At 39.2% G+C, this 24,834-nt stretch overlaps 1 protein-coding gene across 1 annotated transcript in view; it reads left to right on the plus strand.

Annotated features, from left to right (window-relative positions):
• The window catches only part of LOC119793251 (synapsin-3-like), a 152,415-nt gene extending 140,910 nt beyond the window's left edge, over positions 1–11,505 (plus strand). Inside the window, exons 11-14 of the mRNA XM_038300325.1 lie at positions 8,223–8,354; positions 10,903–10,921; positions 10,994–11,150; positions 11,239–11,505. Of these exons, the coding sequence (XP_038156253.1) occupies positions 8,223–8,354; positions 10,903–10,921; positions 10,994–11,150; positions 11,239–11,362 (432 nt within the window). The 3' untranslated portion in view covers positions 11,363–11,505. The remainder of the gene's footprint in view (positions 1–8,222; positions 8,355–10,902; positions 10,922–10,993; positions 11,151–11,238) is intronic.
• The last annotated feature ends 13,329 nt before the right edge of the window (positions 11,506–24,834 follow it).

A 24,834-nucleotide genomic window follows, 5' to 3' on the forward strand; every position in this document is an offset into this window, starting at 1 on the left:
GAAGTCCAGTGTAAAGTTTCCACAGTCAGTGATGGTTTGGGGTGCCATGTCATCTGCTGGTGTTGGTCCATTGTGTTTTCTGAGGTCCAGGGTCAACGCAGCCACATACCAGGAAGTTTTAGAGCACTTCATGCTTCCTGCAGCTGACCAACTTTTTGGAGATGCAGATTTCATTTTCCAACAGGACTTGGCACCTGCACACAGTGCCAAAGCTACCAGTACCTGGTTGAAGGACCATGGTATCCCTGTTCTTAATTGGCCAGCAAACTCTCCTGACCTTAACCCCATAGAAAATCTATGGGGTATTGTGAAGAAGAAGATGCAATACACCAGACCCAACAATTCAGAAGAGCTAAAAGCCGCTATTAGAGCAACCTGGGCTATCATAACACCTGAGCAGTGCCACAGACTGATCGACTCCATGCCACGCCGCATTGCTGCAGTAATACAGGCCAAAGGAGGCCCAACTAAATACTGAGTGCTGTACATGCTCATACTTTTCATGTTCATACTTTTCAGTTGGCCAACATTTCTATAAATCCTTTGTTTTTATTGGTCTTCAGTAATATTCTAATTTTCTGATATGATGAATTTGAGATTTTCATTTGTTGTCATTTGTAATCATCAAAATTAAACAAAATAAACATCTGAAATATATGAGTTTGTATGTAATGTATGAATATAATATACAAGTTTCACTTTTTAAATGGAATTACTGAAATCAATCTACTTTTTCATGATATTCTAATTTTATGACCAGCACCTGTATGTTACATCCAGGTAGGAAGCAGTTCTTTATTTATACACACACATCAATTTCAAACAGATGGTATCAGCCGATAACCTGACAACAGCCAGATGCATGTCTCGCTCCGCCTACTGAGCTAGGCGGAGCGAGACATGCATCTGGCTGTTGTCAGGTTAATCAGCCGATACTGCACAGGCAGGTATCAGGGCCATAAAAGGCCATAAAAATTTATACTCCTCTTCCTTGTCTGTGTGTGTGTCGCAGTTACCGTAGATATGCCCCGCCCTCTTCCGCAGACACTGCTGCACCTCTCTAAAATTGTAGGTGACCGCAGACAGGACGACTCTGATTGGTCAGATCTACATCCGCTCTACTCTATGCGTATTTCCTGTTTGGTTCCTTAGCGGCTTGTTTTGTTTGTCTGACCGCCATTATGGAAAACGGCTGGTGAAGATGGAGCAGCTAGCAGAGTGAGGTGCGTGAGAACGCTGGGACCCTTTTTCCACCTGGATCCCCGCTCTTTTTGGACCTCATGTCCCTCCGTTGTCGCACAAACTGACCCCACTTCCTCTCCACCTCAGCCGTATCTAGACCCACAGCTAGCTCCTGATTGGCCCTCTGGCATTGTGGCGTGGAATAATTTTCTTCTGGGTCATCAGAGGCTGTTCGCCCTCGTTACCCCGTATGCTACGCAACGCAGGACGCACCCTGAGGCTGAAAGTCGGCCCAATCCAAAACATTCTCGTACGACTTGAGAATCCGCCCGAAAGGGGCAAGAAATTGTACAGTGTGTGCCGTTTAAGAGATGGATGAGTCTAAACTAAAAACAAAGCTAGTTTATTTCCTGTATGGGACCGTTTTCAAATCCTTGAGGAGACTTACTGCAACTCCAACAGATTTAGCTGTTGATGTACTTTTATTTTAAACTAATCCAGGAATTTTCCCATGGAACAGGATGCCTTTCAGAGACAGAATGAATATGCAGAACAACACCTCAGAGTTCCAGCAGCAGCTCCAGCCTTCTGCTGCATGACTCTGGATGCTAATAAATCAGCAGGGTGGATCCCAGCTCCACTTGCCACCACAGTCTGTTTGAAGTCAGGCCACAGGAGGGTTTGCCAGGCCTCTGCTCGGTGCTCTGCGGCCATGACTTAACAGGCCTAAACTCAGCGCCACACCCCTCCCTCACCACCATGGAAATGGGCAGAAAAAGTGATGGATTGATTTAAATGATACTTTTGTCCTTTAGGTTGCCCACATTGTGTTTTGATTTTATGCAATGAATATTCCTAAAGTCCAGGTCAAAACCATTTTCCCAGCATTCCTTCAATCGAATTTTTATAATAATGCAAATCTGTTATTAACAAGTTGCACCATTTAATACCTTATTTAAATAACTTTTTTTTAAGAATTAAAACAAACCGAGGTGTCCAAATAAAAATAAAGTCGGCGTTTTAAGTTTCCTTCTTAAAGTGGTAGGGCAGTCTAATTTAAATGTCAAATCATTCTGGCTTAAACATGTATAGAAATGTTCTCTTTATCAGAGCATATTGTCCCAAAAGTTAGAAAATTTCTATTTTTAAAAAAAAATTATCCTTAAAATCTGTTTTTTCATTATCTTCTTCAGACCAGTTAGTTCTACGTCAGCCTGAACACCTAAATTCGGCCAATCATATATCAACGCTTATCCGTCAATCAAATTTTTTCGGTCATAGCATCTTGATTCATATGTCGCAGCTAATATACGCAACGGTTGAAATCAGAATCCTTTCCTTTCCTATCGAGTTCCGTCCCAGTGTTCACGGGGAAGGACGTCTGTGTCTTCGGCAGGCGTAGAGCTAACAGAACTGGCAGCGTAGCGAGGCAAGGGCTCAAACATGTACGGCTGGAAGCCTTCTACACCAAACCAAGCTTCTGCCGCCCTGGCGTCCTCTTCCACAACATCTTCGTCCCCGCTTTCCTCCTCTAAATAAAAAATGGATGACGGAGGAGACTCATCCACGACCTCCAACACTAAACTCTCCTCCTCTTGCATGTTTCCTCCGTCCATAGCGTTCCTTGACAGCGTCGTTTCTAAGTCACCAATTTAGTGCTACTTGGTCCCAATGGAATTTCCCATTGGGAACCTGCTAGCAGTAAGTTGCTAACTGGTTAGCAAGATGCTTCCGACATACCGGCAACAACAATCCCTCCCCCTTGATAATCGACCAATCACAGTCAGTTTATTCACTCGTGTAAAGTCGGGCACCACTCGGGAGAATTTGGAAATGTGACGTTTGGAACAGCCGCTTCACTACGACCTTTAGTGTAATTATTCTTTAATAGGCAGAAGACCTCAGTGATTGTTTTTGCAGATAACGCTGTGATTTCTAGTGAAATTGAAAAAGAGGTTTGAGATGATTAAATGAGAAATGAAACCATTTAAAACGTTTAGAAGCAAAATTAGAGAAGGTTCACACATGGATTTCTTAAGAAACTGGACTAGAATTTAGTGTAAAATAAAGTAAACATTTCTTGAAATAAGTGTATTTGCCCAACATTTCAATATGTAGTTAAATAATTACCAATGGAATGAATATTCTCCCTAATGCTTTAAATGTGAATGTTTTACTATATGTACAGTGCAAACATTATTCTACTAGCTGCTCATTATACTCACCAAGTCAAATCAGGCCCACATACACTTAAAAAGTCAACTTAAAGGTAAAAAAGATAAAGTTTTTGATATTTAATTTCCAGCTTTAAGTTACCTTGTGGAGCAAGGAAGGTGCAATTGTTTTAGTGTATTTTTTTCCCCATTATTTTATGCAGCAAAGAACAGATTTAGCAAAACGTAACGCAATTGAGAGATAAAAGTTTATAAAATGTTTTAACAACGCCAAGGTTTGGATAAATGAACGTGGCTGTTTTTTTTACGTTTTTATCCTTTAAATTATCCTGATTTATCAGGTAAACTGCTTCAAATGTTTTCTCTGAGGATAACAAATGACAGAAATCTAACATATCTATTATATATTGTTTATATTCAGTCCATTAGAAGATTAAAACTTTTAGTTATTTTATGAACTGAATTCACAAAGTGAAACTTTTTATAGAAACTAACGTATTCAAGCTTCTACTAAAAAAGGTTTTATTAAAATATATTCTTTATAAAAGTGATGTTAAATACCTGCTTAAAGGTTGTTTTTTTAGAAGGAATCTATCAGAAGAGCTGATTCTAAATTAAATATATTATAATTTGGGAATTTTCCTTCTTTTAATGGGACAAAAGATTAAACTAACATTTCACTGTTAAGCTTGAAATCAATCCTTATAAAATGTTTGCAGAGAATAAAAGCGGTTTGTTAGACAGAGCGCTTTACTTTAGGAGTAATTCATCCAGAGTTTCATGTTTTCTGTTTCCATTTGGGCCATTAAACGTCACATGACAGCAGCCACACAGAAAACAAACCTGTGGATGCTGAGAACAGAAGGTCCGTCTCCTTTAGAAAGTATTTCTCTAAGAGCAGCAATAAAAACCACAGTGAGAAGTCGCCCAGCGAGGCTGTAACACATGACCGGCCTGCGCTTGGTAAACAACAGAGGATCAGCGCATGCATCCGTGCCCGGAGCTGTGTTTACAGCCTGCGGCCGGGGCGCGGTGCAGCCACCTCATCCGCCTCCATGGGAATCTGCATGGCAGCCGGCCGCGGTGCCAGCAGAACCAGCGGCCGCAATTCTTTGCTGATTCTGGTTTTGGTCTGTAGGGATGAGGCCTCACATGACCTCTGGCTCGGCCTGGAGGAGACGGAAATCCATTTATATTCATCTTTACTCTTTAAAGTTACTGTATTTGTTTTGGTTTGTGAACTCTAAGCTTTATTACAATAAATACATTTGTTCAGCTGCACTGCTTTCACATATATATGTCCACTGGTTCATGGACAGCAGTACATATGGAGTTAAATTTGGTCCATTATTCCTTCAGGCCAAGATCCCCATTTATAAACTGCAATAAAAAAAAATGCAATCTAGATAGAAATAGAACCCTTTACTATATTCTCTAATTTTATTTTTCCAACATTTTTTTTATATTTTACTTAATTTTTCATTAATTTTGTTTTTTTAGATTTGATACACTATATTGCCAAAAGTATTTGCTCACCCATCCAAATTATTGGAATCAGGTGTTCCAATCACTTCCATGGCCACAGGTGTATAAATTCAAGCACCTAGGCATGCAGACTGTTTTTACAAACATTTGTGAAAGAATGGGTCGCTCTCAGGAGCTCAGTGAATTCCAGCGTGGAACTGTGATAGGATGCCACCTGTGCAACAAATCCAGTCGTGAAATTTCCTCGCTCCTAAATATTCCACAGTCAACTGTCAGCTGTATTATAAGAAAATGGAAGTGTTTGGGAACGACAGCAACTCAGCCACGAAGTGGTAGGCCACGTAAACTGACGGAGCGGGGTCAGCGGATGCTGACGCGCATAGTGCGAAAAGGTCGCCAACTTTCTGCAGAGTCAATCACTACAGACCTCCAAACTTCATGTGGCCTTCAGATTAGCTCAAGAACAGTGCGCAGAGAGCTTCATGGAATGGGTTTCCATGGTCGAGCAGCTGCATCCAAGCCATACATCACCAAGTGCAATGCAAAGCGTCGGATGCGGTGGTGTAAAGCACGCCGCCACTGGACTCTAGAGCAGTGGAGACGCGTTCTCTGGAGTGACGAATCGCGCTTCTCCATCTGGCAATCTGATGGACGGGTCTGGGTTTGGCGGTTGCCAGGAGAACGGTACTTGTCTGACTGCATTGTGCCAAGTGTAAAGTTTGGTGGAGGGGGGATTATGGTGTGGGGTTGTTTTTCAGGAGCTGGGCTTGGCCCCTTAGTTCCAGTGAAAGGAACTCTGAATGCTTCAGCATACCAAGACATTTTGGACAATTCCATGCTCCCAACTTTGTGGGAACAGTTTGGAGCTGGCCCCTTCCTCTTCCAACATGACTGTGCACCAGTGCACAAAGCAAGGTCCATAAAGACATGGATGACAGAGTCTGGTGTGGATGAACTTGACTGGCCTGCACAGAGTCCTGACCTCAACCCGATAGAACACCTTTGGGATGAATTAGAGCGGAGACTGAGAGCCAGGCCTTCTCGTCCAACATCAGTGTGCGACCTCACAAATGCGCTTCTGGAAGAATGGTCAAAAATTCCCATAAACACACTCCTAAACCTTGTGGACAGCCTTCCCAGAAGAGTTGAAGCTGTTCTAGCTGCAAAGGGTGGACCGACGTCATATTGAACCCTATGGATTAGGAACGGGATGTCACTTAAGCTCATATGTGAGTCAAGGCAGGTGAGCAAATACTTTTGGCAATATAGTGTATTTGTATAATTTATTTTTCAAAATTCTTTTTTTTCAGATCAATCTTTGCAATTCGTGTTTTCCGAATCACATTCTCTTTACTTCTGGATATTCATTTTTTGAAAATGTGATCCGTAAAACACAAATTAAAAGAATGCAATTTGAGAAACAATCTGAAAAAGAGAAATTTAAAATATTAAAAAAGTTACAACAAAAAAAGTAAAAAAAAAAAATAGAACTAAAATGTGAAAAACCACAATTCTAGAAAAGAATAAAAAATCTTAAAGGAAAAAGTTACTGTTATTTTTTCTTTTGGATTATGAATCTAAAATTTCTGAATATTTTTTTTTTTATTTCTAATGACACAATATGCTCTTTGCTTGGCAAAAATGGAACAAAACTATGGAGTGAATTTTACTCCATTATTGAGCAAAGAGGAAGATTTTGAAAAAAAAACTATGTAGTGGAGAATTGAAACAGTTTTTAAGATCTTATTTTAAACTTTTTTTTTTTTTTTACGGCACTAGTGGCTCATTTTTTTGACAGCAGGCTGACAGGGGAAGGGGGATGAGACAGAGGGAGAGACATACGGCAACGGACCGCAGGCCGGATTCAAACCCAGGTCGCCCACGTCGAGAACTAAAGCCTCCATACATGGGTCGTACGCGTTAACAATGCAAACCTAATATATGGTACAGTGGGTTCAGTGGTAACCTCGGGGGGATTTACCATCAGGCAATACTAGGAGGGTGCCTAGGGCCCCAAGTTCCTGGAGGCCCCATAAAACTCTGTTTCCATTCCTTATTTGTGCACATTAATGATGTTTTTGATAAAAATCCTTTTGCTAAAATGCCATCAGAACGCTGATAATATTAAGTGTGTCTCAGCCCCCCCCTTCAGTGTCCACCATATTGGATCAGTCCATTTGCTGCACATGTTCAGAAAGGTCCAAACAGACAGCAGCAAACCATTTGAAAACAAACCATGCAAAGAGCAGTGTTGCCAACTTAGCGCTTTAGTCGCTATATTTAGCCACTTTTCAGACCCCTCTAGCACTTTGATTTCCAAAAAGCTCCTTGCGCCAAATCTAGAGACTTTTTTCTGCTACTGGAGACTTTGGAGACAACATCTAAAAGCAGCGAACTCTGCTCTCCAGAGCGAGTAGATTGGTAACCCCGCCTCCTGCTCTCCTCTATCTTGTCTGCTGTCATGATTCATGCAGCTATTATTTCATCCAAATGAAAAATGGAGAACAGATAAGCAGATCATGACTTGTCTACAGTGAAAAGAAGGACTGGGTTATTTACTTTGGCCTTTTTGGAAACACAGGAAGGAGCAATCAGCTAAGTGAGCTTAGTGCTTGGAAAAAATCTTTCATTCCTTTAGAGACAGCATGAAAAGTCAGCTGAGTACAAAACATAGAGAGGAAAACAAGAAGAAAAGGGACAAGAAGAGAGGGACACAACCTAGAACAGATAATGGATGTCTATTCTATTAACATTTCTCTATCTGGAGCATGAGTCTGTTTTATGTGTTGGCTTCTCCATTCAGAGGGCCCCCATCCTATCTTTGCCTAGGGCCCCACCTTTATTAAATCCGCCCCTGCATAAACTCGAGTCTTCTTTTATTTCATGCTAAAATGGAATCCTTACTGGAAAGTCCCAAAAGATGTGAGCGTAGTCCCCAATTTGATTAGTTCCTCCAGGATAAGTTTAAGTTTTATTCTAGATTATCAGAACAACTCATCAAAATCATTTGAGGTATTCTGAGGCCATGTTTGAAAATACCAAATAAAATCTACTGTAGTAATCTGCACTGGTTGTCAGAGTCAGTGAGACGATCCACATTAAGGGGCTTTCTGGTGACCACAGCATGGGAACATAGAGGAGCGTTTCCCAGCCGGTTCCTAATTGGATTTCAGGCCTGCAGAGGGTTGCAAAACTTTTATCCTGTGACCTCAGCAGCACATTGCTGCATGTGACCCGAGAAACAGAAAAAGCTGCTCTTTATCTTGGCCTTTATTCAATGAGTCATGGAAATCTGTCACTTCCATAAATAAATGATGCAACAGAGCCCTCTAGTGGTTGTGTTTAATCATCTCAGGTTGATTGTTCATCCTGTTCCTGCAGGTGATGGACAGCTCCATGCCTCTGATCGGGGAGCATGTGGAGGAGGACAAGCAGCTCATTACAGAGCTGGTGATGAACAAGATGGCCAAGGTGCTCCTGGGAGTCGTCACGTCTCAGACCTCTGCTGTCAAGGTAGAAGATGACATCACTAATACCAATTAAAATATTTCCACTACGGTTCTATTGGTTGCTAATGCAACTTTAGGGATGAGATGCTACTGGAAGTCAGTTAGATGTAAATATTAGGAGAATGTTGCTGGTTTTAACTGGCAGGTTTCAGGTCAACAAACTGTGACCAACATCTCTTTAAAAACAATGTTTTATTTCAGCCTCATTTTATGTTATTGTTATGATCCTGACGTATAACTTGAATTGGATTTAATTTTTATGCAATTAAAGGAGGATTTAAGTGGGTTGCTTTGGATGAGCAGAATGTGTTGCTCCATCAGCGGGTCCTAGAAACGCTAAAGCAGATCCAGCCGTCCTACAGCCGCCACATTGTTGGATTGTTCATATCTTCTGAAGTCCAGCGACAGGATGCAAATGTTCAATTTTACCCTCAGAAGTCTTTGCAATCATCAAGATGTCTTTGTGGAAACACTGGGATGTTCCTAAACAATTAATCTTGATTAATTGATTATTGAAGTATTTGTGCGCTAATTGATTAGTGGGTTAATAGTAACTGGAGTATAGAGACAGAATAAGAGCAGAAATTATACCAGAAGTGTAAAAAAACTAACAAACATTTTGCTTGTAAGATGCAAATCTTTCTTTTTTGTCCATCAATATAATCCAGAACTCTTTAAGTGGAAGTTTAACCTGGTTTATTAAAATGATCGATTAGCAAATACATCTCTTAGTTGCAGCTCTAGTTCAGTTCTATTCAGTTTATTTCTATAGCTCCAATTCACATCATGTCATCTCAGGTCAATTTATAGAGATAATTCAACCAGATCATCCAGTCAGATTTCTATCTAAGGAAAACCAGCTGATTGCATCGACTCATTGACTCTTCAGCAATCCCTCACACTTAGCATGCTTGTAGCGACAGTGGAGAGGAAAAACTCCCTTTTAACGGGAAGAAACCTCCAGCAGAACCAGGCTCAGTGTGAGCGGCCATCTGCTGAGGCCCACTGGGGTTCAAGGAGACAGAAGCAGATCCTTTCGTGTTGTTTCTCTTTCTTAAACTTGACTTTTTACTGATGCGCCTGAGGCCTGAAGTTCATTCTTTTTTGCAGGCGAGTTAAGGTAAATATTCTAACACAATGCAGCCGCCAGCATGCTGTTGACAACCAGGTCTCAATGAGTCCGCCATGTGTTCCATATATCTTCACAATCCCAAGTTTTTAACATCCAAGTTTTTATTAAACGCCTTCAAAAGTCAAAATAAAGAGTCATTAAGTCGGTGGAACAAAACGGTTCCCGACTTTTACATTCAAGATGGATTCTAGTCACACCAAGGGTCGAACTTTTTAAATTTGGCGATTTGTAGTTGATCTTTAAGATGTTTTTGGCGTTAAGGGGCCTCCTGTCTTTCCAGGACATTATTTCAGCGCCGTATATGTGCTGAATACCGCCTGTCTTTGTCTTTGGCGGCCATGGAGAATACCGGCGTCTGTAAGCTGAAAACTGGAAGGAGATGACATCACTGCGACTTATTAAAGGATAAATAAACGCTCCGTCAGATTCTCTAAGTTAACTTGACTTTACCAGGAGTTGAGGAATTATCCTGAATACGGCTTTTATTCTCAAGTCATACATAAACATTATTTTCTTCCTGTATTAAATCATTGCATTAAGTGCTAGTCCCCCCCCCCCCCCCCCCCCGAGAGTTAGTATTTACCCTTATATTCTGAGATTGTTCATAACTGAAGGTTCTGGACACTAAACTCTCTGTCTCCCTGAACTATGGGAAGAATAAACTCCTTCTTAAAGCTCAGCCTGTTCAGCTTTTCTTCACGTGTTTTCTCTATTAAGATAATGTGAAATTTATCACCTTTTTTTTTATAGCTCAAACCAGATATTTTAAGTATTGGTAATTTGTGACAATAATAAGTAAAAGTACACCAATTAAAATAAGACTTAGGCTTCAGCTACAGTAGTAGCCATTCTAACTTTCCCCACTTTCCTCGGCTGATCCCCTACAATTCATTGTTAAACATCTAAAATATTCTTTCTGTCTTGATTTGTGGACATTAAGATCTAAAGAGAAGCGCCATCTGCTGGTCAGACCCTGTAATTCAGTGAAATGGTGGAGTCAGAGTAAAATACTATGCAGGTGAGGGTGACTGCAGTGGCTGGAAGTTTGAGGGGACTTTGCTTCCATTTGGCTGCTGTTTAACTGGGAAAGGCCATTTTGAATAATACATCTTTTTTCCAGATTTTCCAGTCTTAGTATTCACTAGTACACTATTCTTCAGTAAGTAAAATGTAGTTTGAAAAAAGTAAAAGTAAAGTAAACTTCTTCTTTTTTAGGTTGAAAGTTTGTCTACTGCGCTTCAATAAACTGCTTTATGACAGAAGCTTGTTGCAGTTCGTAGGTTGGACACTAGATGTCCCTCTATCCAGCTCTGTGGACCTTTAATTGATCACCTCATGGCTCCATCGCTGCTCCAGAAGTGCTTTCATGCATGTTTGTCTCTTTATTAACAATGTAACCCTTCTTTCTCTCAACCTTCAGACTTCCCAGCCCAGGCGAGGTAAGGTTATCTACAATGTCCAAGCTGACCTGTTGGTGGCGCTATGAAGCAAAGTGAAACCTGTGTTTCCAGGTGGACACCGCTCTGCTTCCGCCTCTCCGTCCCAGTCGGCCCAGGGCTCCCCTCAGAGAGCCCGCTCTGCCTCCACCTCTCCCAGCCAGGCCTTCCAGCCCGGACCCATCCCCGCCTCCTCCGGGCCTGGAGCTCAGAAACAGTTGCCTCATTTGAAGTAAGTCCAAACTGCCGATCATTTCCGGCTCCTTACGAATCATTTTCTGTCATCGGCTTCTCTGAATGTTTTTCTTTATGATGCGCAGCAAGTCCCAGTCACTGACCAACACATTCACAGAGACGTTACGGGGGAACGTGACGGATGACGAAGCCAAGGCCGAGACCATCCGTAGCCTCCGGCAGTCCTTCGCAAGCCTCTTCTCTGATTAGAGCCTTTCTAAGGCAGAGCTCCCCCTGCTGGATGTCAGATCAAAGACATAAAAAAGAAAAAAAAAAAAAAAGAAACATCTTCATCCGTAAAAGCGTCTCCTCTCTCTTCCAAGCTTTGTGGTTTTTCTTTGCTTTGATCATCTGGTGCAACTGTTCTCAGATCATCAGCTGATTTATCACTAGAAAGGCCTCAGAAGCAGAAACTTCCAGATATTTCTGGGTATTTTATGGGACAGATCAACACCAACTCACATCAAATTAAAATAAAAAATATAACCTTAAAAAAAAACTAATGCAACAAATTAAATCAAAATTGACCTGAGTGGTAAAAGCAGAGTTAACCATTGCTAAGGCTGAGTTTGACATGCCTATTGCGATACGATACGAGTCCCAATACTTGGGTCACAATGCGATATTATCACGACATCGCAATATATTGCGATATTTTCCCAGCCGTCAAAAGTAAATGCTCTAAACTTTCATCAGGAATTATTGATCCGTTATTTTTGTCTCCATGTTGTTCTGGTCTGCGTCAGTCACCACCTTCCACTCTGACCGCCTCAGCTACAGATACGGCGCTGCGCCGCACAGCTAACGGGCTCCACGGCGCCATCGAGTGGTGGCGCAGAGGTAGCTAATTTGCCCTCATTGTTCCCGGTTAAAATTTTTGTTTTTTAAAATCGATATTAGGAATTGAAAGATCGATATTATATTAGGCAGCTGAAAATCCCGATACATCGCCAAACGGCTAACCACTGCTGAAGGACAGCCAATAGGAATGAAGCCGAAGGTGTGAGGAGCCGCCCTCAATCATCTCCTCCTCTATAAAACAGGAAAAACTATCATTCATGTTTATAAAGGGTTCATCTCCATTTAGTTTACATGAAAAGTCAGGAGGATTTTTGTTTTAGTTTTTTTTTTTTTTTGTGGATTTCTTTTTTAAAATACAAAGAAAAGTGTGAGCTAAAATATTTTGTAACCAAATTTTGGCAAAAAGCAGTTTATATTTCAAACCTTCATTAACTTAAAATGTCTAAAGTTGCCTGGAAAAACTATTTGGTTTTATTTTCTGCCACTGGTAGGTTTAACAACCTAAAACAATAAAGAATAAAAAAATTCACCTCTATTTGCTAAGAGCAGCGGCAGGAAATCCCCTGAGAGATGGTGTGGGTGTGGGGGGATTCCCAGAGCGCCAACCTGCTGGTTTGTGGGGTTCTATGGAGTAAACTCTGTTCCATTATTGTTGCAAGAAAAACGAAAAACAGGTTTTGTAAATGGGGAAAAAAAAAAAGAAAGCAATCCAGAAATAAAACTTCTTTAAAAACAAGTTTTTAAAGATATCGTTACTTTAAATTATTATCTTTATTTATTTTCATCCTTTTATTTCATTTGATTTCGAAAAAGTTTTATTTTAAAGATTTCATATTTATTAATTTTCCTTTTTCAAATTTTTGTTTTTTAAATGCGTTTGACGGCTCTCATTCTCATCATTTCCATCCCAGTACAAACGCTCCGGACCAGTAAGAATGTTGCCAACGTCCAGCAGACCAATAGAAATGCATCTTCATTGGATGTTAGCAATGTCTCCATTGGTCCAGAGCGACGTTTGTTCTGGGCTTAAAAACTCTGTAAATCCAATTTGAAAAACTCCACCTGAAAAAGAGAAATTTATAAAAAAGTTTAAAATCTGTTTCATAAAACAGCTTTTTTTTCAAATTTCAATTTACAAAACCTCTTATTTGCCCACAACTATAATCTGCTGCTCTAAACACCTACAGAATATTTGAAGGTGGGATTATAATCCAGACAAACCGACTGAGTGGACGACGTTTTCACCTCAAAATAATCTTAAAACTTTGTGTTTCTCCTCACTCATTCAGCACAGACCTACTGAACATAGAGACTGTCTGTGACTCTTTGGTCGCTGCACATCTAGAGCATCATAATCGTGCGTAATGTGTCATGATTGTTTTGTGGCCGGAGAGAACAACCAAATTAGTTTTATCTCTGATTCGTTTATCGATCCGATAATTTGAAAATCCTGCTGTAAAATCCAACCTTGAGAAATACAGCTTCCTTATTGTTATATACGGTGGTGGCGGTATCATGCTGTGGTGCAGCAGGGAAAGTTGATGGAAATATGATAAATACGGGAAATATCTTAATAAAACCCATTTGAAGCTGCGATGAAATGAAGATCGATGCTTTTGGTTGATCTGTCTCTTAAATTGCATTCAAGTTTTTGGTTGTATTTTAACACAGGATCCAATTTAGTAAAAGAAAAAAAAATTTTTCATAGGTGCCACGATTTCAGCTGTTTACATTCAGATTTAATTTCCGTTTGGCCTTCCTAGTGATAATCACAGAAATGTCTCCTTTTCTAGTTCTGCTACTTGCTGTATTTTCGTCCCCCGTTCTCCTTGTGCAACTGGTGAAACCATAACCCTGTTTGTTTCCTGTTTTAAAATGACACCCTGCTTCCCAATGATTTGCAAAAGGCAATAGTCTCCACTTTAAAACGACCCGAGCGGTCTCAGTTCACCAGCCAGCTCTAAAGCATTTAAGCCAGCAGCTTCTCAGACGGACAGGTTAGTGATGCATCGACTCCTCCTGATTTTACCAAAGTGCTTTTTAATGGCAGATTTAAACAAACCGGTGAGGAAAACATCCTAGTTTTTACCTGGGGGAAACGCTGTACTGGCTATTAGCCGCCGTCTTCCATCACAGCTCTTTTCTCCTTTAAACATTTGATGTGTTGGAGTTAAATATTTACCTAAAAAGTTCAACTAAGTGTTTTGTATTTAACTGTTTTCCTTCTTCTCCTTTCTCTCTGCACATATTGTCCGCAGAGCTTTTGTTTTCCTGCCTCCAGGTTTGATCTTGTTGTGGAATCCAATGCCCTATATGAGCTTAAACCTTAAAATTGAGGCAAACGTAACATTTTCTAAAGGCTTATGATTTATTTATGACTTAAAGGGTTCCTGGAAGTGGAACTGATGGAAAAAGTCTGTTTATGTCACTCCCTTCATTCAAGTATTCCAGGAAAAGGCTGTTCTTAAGGTCAGATTTGCAAACACAATATAGCTATTGTGTATTCATCCGTCATTCAAATTTATTATCTGATCTAGAAATTATGTTTAAACCCACAATAGTTTGGTTAAAGGGCGTTTATTACAGCTGCTTCTAGAACTTCTGCATGAAAAAAAGACAAACCAAACGACTGGATAAAACAAGTTCAACACATCAATAGTGATGGTAAAGTCATTATTGTTATAAGCAACAGATTTGTTTTGTAAATGGAAATTAAAAAAGAAGCACAGGAACAAATAAATAAAAGATAAATGCTTTAGAAAACAAATTTTGAGAGTAACTTTTCAGTTTTTTCATATTTCTTAATTTGATTTTTTTTCAAATTTCTCTTTTTCGGACCAATTTCGGACCATCGCTCCAGAGCAAATCCCGCCCCAAATCTCGAAAGAATTTAATTTGTAAAACTCAATCTGAATAAAAATTTATTTAAAAGAAAATAAAATTTGAGAAATTAAAAAAGAAAGCTATATCTATATTTTTGTTCTAAAAAAATAAGATTTTAAGTAAATAAAATCTAAAAAAAAATCTGAAATGTTGCTTTCAAAATATGTCTTTAAAAAGTTTTTTTCTAATTTCAATTCATGATTGCATTTTTTTTCTTTATTTTTTCTTTATTGCTTGAAACAATAATTGAACAAAATTTGCTCCATAGTCGTTTGAATGTTAAGGAGTATTATTATTATTGTTCCACTGATGAAGGAAGAGAAGATCTGGAAGCTGCAGATAATAATAATAATAATACATTTTATTTAAAAAGGCGCCTTTCTGGACACTCAAGGTCACCGTACAAAAGCATAAAAACAGTGTCAGAAAAAATAAAAATAAAAACATTTAAAAAATACTACAGACAAATACAGATCTAACAAACCGGCACCATATGGGGGGATTTAAACGCTCTTTGCTTTGAGCAAAGACTGCCTTACATTCATCTCTGTAGAGAAGGAAGGACAGTAATAATCACTTAAATATGGGAACCATTTAGGTAGATAAATTTCCTCCACACAGACGTTCTTATTTTCATATTTGTGAGCTTATTCCCACAAACACCCGGTTATCGATACAACCTGCTTTATCTTAGAGTTTCTAACCAATAACAGTTTAATGTCATTATTCTGAAATAGCCATTAAAAGCTGTTTGAAGGAACCCACATAAAAGACGCTGTTTAGCATTGATCAGCTAAAGCTAATTAGCTAAATGTGCTGGAAGACAATTCAGAGACGATGGATATTTCTGATCTGTTGACATCAGAGGAACCAAAAAAAAAAATATTGCTTCAGGTGGTCTGGCTGTTTACTCCCTGCTTGTACCGTTAATTAGAGCCTCGTCTACGTATGACAGTACGTAGACGTACTATGCTGTTTCCAGCATAGAAAGCAGCGCCTCATGCTAGTTAACCTTCTACTTGTTTTCCATAAAACTTCTCATATCAGGTTTTTCTGATTTTGCATTAACCAGAGTATTACAGGCCTCAAAAACAAACCCTCCAGGCTTTGCTAAATGTTTATTAGCATCTCATTTACTGTTGAAAACATCCTGCTGTCTCTAATGTTGCTTCTGAGCAATAAAGATTTTAAGAAATAATTTCAGTTAAGCTGTTTCTGGAGCGGTTAGATTCTTATTTATTTATTCTTATTTATTTCCTAGCATCTGTTTTAACCTAAATATGCAAAGATTAATAATTGGAAATGTTGGATGAACAGCTTTGATTAAGCCAATAAATATTAAACAGTATTAATTATCTATAAAATAAGCCATTATCAATCCTCATGTTAGTGAGAGAGAAAACGCAGCTTAGGCCTTTAAAAAGTAAAACAACGATGCAAAGAAACCTGGTTAAGACTTTGAAAACAAGCAATAAAGTAAAATAAGAGAAAAGAGAGCAGGATTCCATTCAGAGCGGTAATGGCGTGGATCGTCGGCAGAACGTCACGCTGCGGATCGCCGCTCCTCTAGGTTATCAGAGTGGTTCCACGCCGCGCCGCCCTGCGCCACCGAGCGTCAGGACTTCGCCAGCCTGGCGTAGAGCGGATCGCTCAGCCAGGAGCTCAGTTTCTAAAACGCAAAGTGGATTTCTAAGTTAATGTTCAGACTGGGGATCGCATTTTACTCTAAAACATCAAAACAATATTAAATTCAAGTTCGAACATACCGGAGAATCTCATCAAATATGACACCATCGTCAACAAACTGTTTATATTGGGGGTGAAAAACACGATTTAATACAACAGGACTATTCCGATAACGCCAGAAAGGAAAAAGCACGCATATCGGACCGCGGGTGTGCTAGCTTAATACCCCTTTATTGCTCTATTTATAGCCTATATATATATATATATATATATATAATTATTACTACTAGAGTAAAATCCTCATGTGATCTGAGTCCTACCGCTGCGCTGTGATTGGCTACTGGTTAGGGGTGAGTATTGGCATGGATATTGCAATACGATTCATAGTCACAACGCGATATCACAATATTGTAATATCAATATATATTTCGATATTTCTCTGAGCTATTAACATAAAACGTGTAGTTGCTGTTTATGTTCATCAGAGTCCATGTTGTTGGAGGTTTGAGTCGGTCCTCGTCTTCCACTGTGGTCGCCTCGGCTACGGCGCTGCGCCGCATGGCTAATGGGCTCCACGGCGCCATCTACCAGAGCGGCGGAGCAGAGGGAGCCAATTTCCCATTGTTGTTTTAGAACACGTTTTTATTTAAAATTGCATTTTAAGTAAAAAAAAAATCACGATATATTAGGGATACACGATATTGGGATTTTGGCCGATATCCGATATGCCGATATTTTAAAACTCATGTAGCCGATAACCGATATCGATACTGATGTTAAAGCTGGACAAAAATAAGTAGACATTGAAAATAGCAGTTTTGTTATCCAGTTCTGACACTTTGAAGAATAATATACTCAAATATATTTTCATATGCTGATATCAAATAGATTTTTAAAAACGCGGTATCGATGAATTTTACTTTCAAAATCTCGTGAAATTTCATCGTTCTGTAACAAACTCTTGTGATATTTTGCAAATTCTTGTGAGATTTTGTTAGTAAAATAGATCGATACCGCGTCAATATATCAACATATAAAAATATGGCAACATTTGGTGAATTTTCGGGGGATTTCGTAGCATAACGATGACATATAGCAATATTTCATTAGTAAAAGAGATTGATATGGTGTTTTTAAATGGCAATATATCAGCATATGAAGATATTGGGATATTTTAATGGATCAATATTTTTTCCCTCGTCTTTAGAAGTTTTTAAGTCTGTAAAAAAGAAGGTTTTGAGGAAGAAGAAGAAGTAGTATTTTTTATTTTTTTATTTAGACTTTAAAAACTGAGAAGCTGATCAAATATCGGGTTAAATATCGGTGGGGTGGCCGATGTCCGATATTCAGTTTTAAGGCCGATACCGATAGGGGGCCGATTATATCGTGCATCCCTACGATATATCATCAACATCCATTAGTAGAAGTTCTGTTGGGGTTAATTTTAGAGAGAAATCTTTTTATCTCTTAACCAGGAAGCATCCGGAAGGGGCTAATTTATCCGGTTTACAGTTTGATTCTCCTGGTTGTTATTTCTGTGTCTAACTATACGGAACTTTTATTGTGTTGAAGTTATTTCTACATTAAACAAAAAAAAAGAGACTGTCAGGTTATGATTCTTTTTATTCTCACAAATTAGTCATCTGTGCAGCTTCACTTGATTATCTTATTACTGAATTCAGATCCTTCTTCTAACCGGATACGGAACCTGCAACCCTTTCAGTCGCCTCTCGGTTTGGGCTGAACCGCCATACGGGGCCCGTTTATAATCATTTACGGGAACGTAACTTTAACTCTGCCTCATGGTGTAATCTTTAAATTCTTTTTTTTGTAACCATTCGTTACTATTTTCACCAGACGGACCAAATTCCATGTCATCTCTTTCCTGTAAAGTTTACTTCCTGGTTAGCATGCGTGCTGCATGCTAAGATGCAACACCAGAGGGAAAAGCCATAATTGAACAATGAGGATTTCTATCCGTTGTGTGCCACGCACTAACGCTGTGACATCACTGAAAAAGTGAGCACTATAAACACTGTGCACGTGAACTTTCCTGCCTTGCAGAGACACTCAGTGGTTGTTGCTTCTTCCTTTTAGTTTAAGGTTTCCACTTTGATTTGAGGGATAAACTTTGACGTCAGCTCTCTAGTCTTTTGTTTGAAATTTAAAGGTCGGAGTGGAAACTTTAACTTTGCCGGCTCTCAAGATTAGTTTATGTTAATTACTCCATGTCTTATCGTTCCAATGATTATTTATTCAAAGTTGAGAGACTTAATCTAATTAGTTTGACGAACTGGAAATCTGAGTCGACTGGAATCAAGCCTTTTCCTACCTACCTCATGCTTAGCTGTACTTTCACAAACTTACTGCAGAACGGCTGTAATTATAAAGTTTTTACCAAACAAGGAGTGTTTTATGTCAGGAGTCGTATGATCTGTGCAAAAACAAAAACCCATTCAAACATTGCAAACATTGATCATCGTCTACTTCCTGCAGGATCTAAAACATAACGGCATGAAGCAGGTGAGACTCGTCTGCAACTACAAACCTTCTGTTAGATAACAGCTGATCTGTCACTGCGAAAACACTCGGCTTAAAGTTTAGGCCTTCTGGGTAATTTATTAGTACGTTTTAATCAATCGGAAATATAAGGTCCAAACAAATAACCTTACTGTAGATATAGATGTATTTTGAAAACAGTATCATATTTTAAGTGTATTTCTATTTATTCTAGTTTTGATGGTTTATAGGCAATGAAACACTTAAGGGTTAACCTGAGTAAACATTTTTAAATGATAATTATATTCCTTGTTAAATCAGGAACTAACGGTGTTTAAATTTGTTGGTTGTTCGATTCCAGCAGCCATGATTATATGGAGTTAATTTTGTTCCATAATTATCTTAAAGATTATGCTTTGTGAATGGAAATTGGAAAAAAAAAAATGCAATCTATAAATTAAAAAAAAGAAAAAGAAACTTAAATTTTTTCTAAATTTAATTTTTTTTTTTAAGACATGATTTTTCTTTCTTCAAAGTTTTTTGGTGGTAAAATTTTTTTTTATTGCTAATTTACAAAATATATGATAATAAACAATAATGGAACAAAGTTCACCCCATACTCCATGCCAGGTCACTGCCGAACCGAAAAACTAAACACTAGAACCTGTCAGACAACATGAAGCAGGCTAAAATACGTTTGTTAAAAAGATAACTTTAGAAATTGAGTAAAAAAGAAACTCACTCACGAACTATGAAGTTATTATTGTAAAAGCAAAACCTTTGATTAACAATACATTCAGTGTCTTTGAATTAAAATGATTCTGGAAAGAAGAGTTTAATCATTTAAAAGACTGAAGGCCAGTTAATGGAAACCAAAAAAAAAATGTACATGACCTTTTACCACATAAATTAAGAAATAGGATTTGTATTTTTTTTTTCTTATTCGGGTTATCTTTACAAAAAAAAGAAGAAGCATGATTTAAAATAAAAATGATGCATGAGAAGAAGAGAAGGAGTCTATAACCACAACATTTCCCGAAAAAATTAATTATTATTATTGTGTCAGAATCAATTAAATTAAATTAGTTTTAAATAACTTTGAACGCAACAAAAGACTTAAAATAAACCAGTGAAATTTACCTTTATGTTTATAAATAAGATTTTTTTTACATCTTATGTTCAAACCCACAAAAAGATGAAAGTTTATGCTCGTTTATATATTTTAAACTTTACTAATATGAAGCCAAACATTAGTTTCATTCTTAGCTGTTCATCTATTTTCATTTTTCTTTTAAAGGAGATCAAGACTTTGATTTTAGAATATATGTTTTACAAGATCAATTCAACAAGAAAATAAATTGTTTTCTATAAAAATATTGTAATTTTTTTAATTAAGAATTTGTTTCTCAAAATATATTAATGTTTATCACAAACGGCTGATAAATATTAAAAAAGAAGGTTTGTTGATTTACTTCCTTTGTGTTTACATCAATTATTACATCAGTAATTAACAGAGGTGTCCTAATGGGGGCCTTTGCTGATAGGAAAACTATCAGGTTGTTACGGCCCTGCTCTGCTCTGCTTTGCTTTCCAGTGTTTCTTTAAGGAAATATGTTTTTCTCACCTGTTAACTCTCATGTTTTGTGCTTATATGGAGAAAAAGGCAATACTGCTGCTCAGCTGTCGCCACATTCAGTCCTATCGCTCAACTAATATGCATTCAGAGAGTCCTGCCATCTGAACCTGCAGGCAGTCGGCTCTCCATGTGACGTGATGTGTGTCCAGCATGGTTTCCCCGGCGGTCATCCAGGCCGCCGCGCTCCTTCCTCCCTGCTGAATGATGGGTGGTGATGTCGTCAGGTCCTTTAGGTGTATCAACGTTCTGTATATCGCTGTAAATGTGGCATGGAAACCAACTCCTCTCTTGTGCCTCAGGTGTGTAAATTTAGTGATCATGTGACCTTAATGTCTGGCTGCTTATTTGTGAGAAGTGTGACGTAATTCATTATTATTCATGAATTCTGTACTTTATTATTGTTATTTTTTGTCTGGAAATACAAGATTTCTGTTAATAAAGCGTAAGGAGTTTTAATATACTTGTGTTTAACTGTGTGTGTTTGAGGCGATGAACATGAGAATGAATTTATGCCCATTTATGGTCACTGCAGGAGAAGCTTTAGTGCTTAAAAAAAAAGGCAGCATTCAGAAAATGCGGCGATAATCCCAGAAATGCCTTCATCTTAGATTAGTGCCGTGTTTTATTCCTTTTGGCATGAAAGCTGGGGGTGTTAAAAGCTGAAACAGGAACCTGCTGGACTGCAGCGCTTCCTTTCATCTGCTGCCTATTTTACATCAGGCCCTGAAATTAAGCGCATTAAGCCGCGGAAACGTCAACACACACTCACTCACTTTAAACACAATCAGACTCTCATATTTCTCAGGCCGTTGCGTCGCTTAGTGCAGAACAATCGAAATAAGTGAAACAGTCTGTGCCTTCTCACTTATTGGTTCTGCTTTTCCTTCTTTTAGAGAAAACCTTCCTTAGAATTGACCAAAACTCTTTCTAAACGATCATTAAACCCTGAAAAAGCCTCAGTAGGTGTGATAAAGTAATCACACCTTGTCTATATTATTGAAATGAAGCTGATATGAGGGGCGTTCAATAAGTTTGACCCCTGACCCTCTTCCACTCAATTTAGCTGCTAGCTGTGAAATAATTTCTATCTCTATAGATTAAATGGCAAATTACAGCTCTGAACTAATGGAGGTAAAACATTTTAGGATTTTATGAAGTGACTTTTTAACATGTTAAAAAGTCTGCCATGTTGAGCAAATCTCTGCTAGACACTCAGCAGCTCTGTTTCAGACTTAGTTCAGTTCAAACTCCTGTAAATCAGAAACCACTATTAGTCCAGAGCTCTAATTTAAAATTTAATCTATAGAGATAGAAATAATTGCACAGGCATAATTTCAGCTAAATCAGTCATGTGGAAGCGGGTCAGAGTGTTGGGATCTGGAGATGTACCACCTTTCTCCAGCAGAGTGCGCGGTGGATCTCCTGGGCTGGAGCCCTCCAGCACACCTGACGTTCATCAACCCATCAGGAGACCTGCCTACATAAGCAGCAACCAGACCTTCCTTCGACGCCGCAGTGTTGACCTAGTTTGGTTAGCGAACCTGAGCCTCTGTTACCTGAAAGAATCTTAGTTATCTCATGAGAGAAAGCTGATTCTAATCTAATCTAAGCTTTTCTTGTTGAACGCCACTCGTACAACAGAGAGGAGTCTCAGCCAGTCCTCTTGTTTTAATTTATTCTACATTAGTAGGTTTTTAAACATATTCTGCAGATTTATCTTCATTCTGCAACATCTTGTTTTTATTTGGACTAAACTTTTAAACCTTTCTTTTTTTGTCAATCTGCGTTTAGATTTTCATTCCTTTGCAGAACCTGAGCAGCTAAAATCAGGATCTGATATCCATCCACCCCCCCCCAGGGTTACCCTAACATATAATGTTCAACTCAGTATATTTTTATAGTACCAATTCACAGCATGGCATCTTTATGCTGCGTTCACACCGGGGGCAGCTGGCGCGACAGAAGCAGCGAGTTTACATGCAAAGTCAATGGTTGACGCGCGTCAAGGCGCAGCAAAAGGTCCCGCGGCGCGTTTCGAGCAGCAAGCGCAGCGCGTCTGAGCAGCTGAAGCAGCGCGTCGGGCGCGTTTTGGCATCTGACGCGCGTGACGCGCCGCAAACGCGTTGCTGCTCGAGATGGAAAAATTTTATTTTTGCTGCTCGACGCACCGCGTCAACCAATCAGAGAAACTGATCTGGGAGCTGGCTGGGAGAGAGACACAGCGCTGATGACACAGACCGCTCTGATTACTCCTCTTAAACAGTTTATTAACGCACAATTAACTTAAAATATATACATCTGCCGGCAGAATATGTTCGCTTTTATTATCCTGATGCCTGCAGATCGGATTATTTAGATGAAAAACACCTACCAGCTGCCGCGGTGAACCGCGAGGAGGCGACCCGCCCAGAGGCTGCTGATGAATGGATTCCTTCTGTCGGCGCACCGCCGGCATGTGGGGGTCTGAGCGGCTCCGACAGAAATAATATTGGGAGGCAGGATTGTAATCTGGATGAACTGACTGCACTGATGAAGTTTTCAGGTGTATTTTCTCACTTAAAAACATATTAAAACTAATTTATTCCCACTGATCACAGCAAATATAGCTGCAAGGCAGAGAAAGGATAGTGAAGCTCCGCCCAACGCGCGTCAGACCCACTTTTGGACCGCGCAGGCAGAGCAGCAAAGCTGCATCAGACGCGCGTCAGAACTAACTGGTACAAGCAGCAAAAATGAAGCAGCAGACGCGATTTTGCTGCTTTTGCTGCCCCCGGTGTGAACGCAGCATTAGGCAGGAATAGCAGATCAATCAACATCAACCTGCCTAAAAAGTTCTCCTTCTGGCTCATCAGTCCACAGAATCTCCCCTCTGAGGTTAAAGATTCAGGTTTTATTTTCCATTTCTTCTTTATAAATGATGAACCTCTACTTGGGAAGCTCTATAGCAGTGGTCCCCAAACTACGGCCCGCGGGCCGCATCCGGCCCCCTGCACAATACCAGAGAGTATTTTCATATAAGTGTTTTTTTTTTTTTTTTGGATTTTTTTTTTTTGGATTTTTTGTACATTTGGAATAAAATATTCCATAATTATGAAGTTTTTTCATTATTAACTATTAGTAACTATTTCATACACACATACAACGTGACAATGTTCCACCCTTTTGGGGTCCCCCAGCAAAAAATCTTAAACCCGCCCCTCTCAAAGAGATACTGTACGGAAGAGAATAAAGGCCATTCAAAAAAATAAAAATACCGTAATAGTCTATTCAATTCTGACTTTTTTTTTTTTTATCAGAATACTGACTTTATTCTCAGAATTCTGAGACAAAAGTCAGAATTCTGAGGAAAAAAAAGTCAGAACTGAATAGTCTTTGTTTTTTGAATGGCCCTAATTCTCTTCCGTAAAGAGAGAATGGAATAATGGCGAAAACATTAGGTAAGAGAAAATAGATTCAGAATGCAGGGCATTTAGCCTGAATTGGACAAACGATTATTTTTTTGTTTAATGCAAAGAAAAGGCTGTCTGTCTCATCTGGCAAGAGGCGGTGGCGGTATTCAAAGAATATAACCTGCAAAGACACTATGAATCCCGTCATAAATACATAAGTCCCATCATAAACGTAGACACTGTTGCAATCGTCGCAATTTTTCTGTTACAAACTGACCCCAGCCCCCCATCAGAGAAGGGAAAAGTTATGTGGCCCTCACAGGAAAAAGTTTGGGGACCCCTGCTCTATAGGTTCCTATCTCACCTCCTGGATCATCTGTTGAAGATCTCTTGGAGGAATTTAAGCCCCATTTCTACTCCCCTCTGAAACCGATCCAGTTCAATCCGAGCTTAGATCGGTTAACGGCGCTGAGCTCGGTTCTAACGACCATTTACACATCATGCTAGCACGGTTCCTCGCCTCCTTTTGGCGGTCCACGGTACTGCAGCTCTGAAGGCAGGAATTATGCAAACAAAAAGGGCGGCACCCAGAACATTCAGGAACTTGTTTGTTTATATTAAGGATATTTCGTCGTTTGCAGAATGTCAGGCGAAGAAGGAATCCTCTTCATTCTCAGCATCATCCGAGGTCTCTGATGATGCCATTTATTGTTAATAAGCTGAGAAGTTCATGTTGTGAACATCTCTATCCAGTGTTTTATTTATTTATATGTATAAAATACAGGTGA

This window comes from Cyprinodon tularosa, unplaced genomic scaffold, assembly GCF_016077235.1.
Source record: "Cyprinodon tularosa strain WSP-4 unplaced genomic scaffold, ASM1607723v1 ctg447, whole genome shotgun sequence".
Lineage (NCBI taxonomy): Eukaryota > Metazoa > Chordata > Actinopteri > Cyprinodontiformes > Cyprinodontidae > Cyprinodon > Cyprinodon tularosa.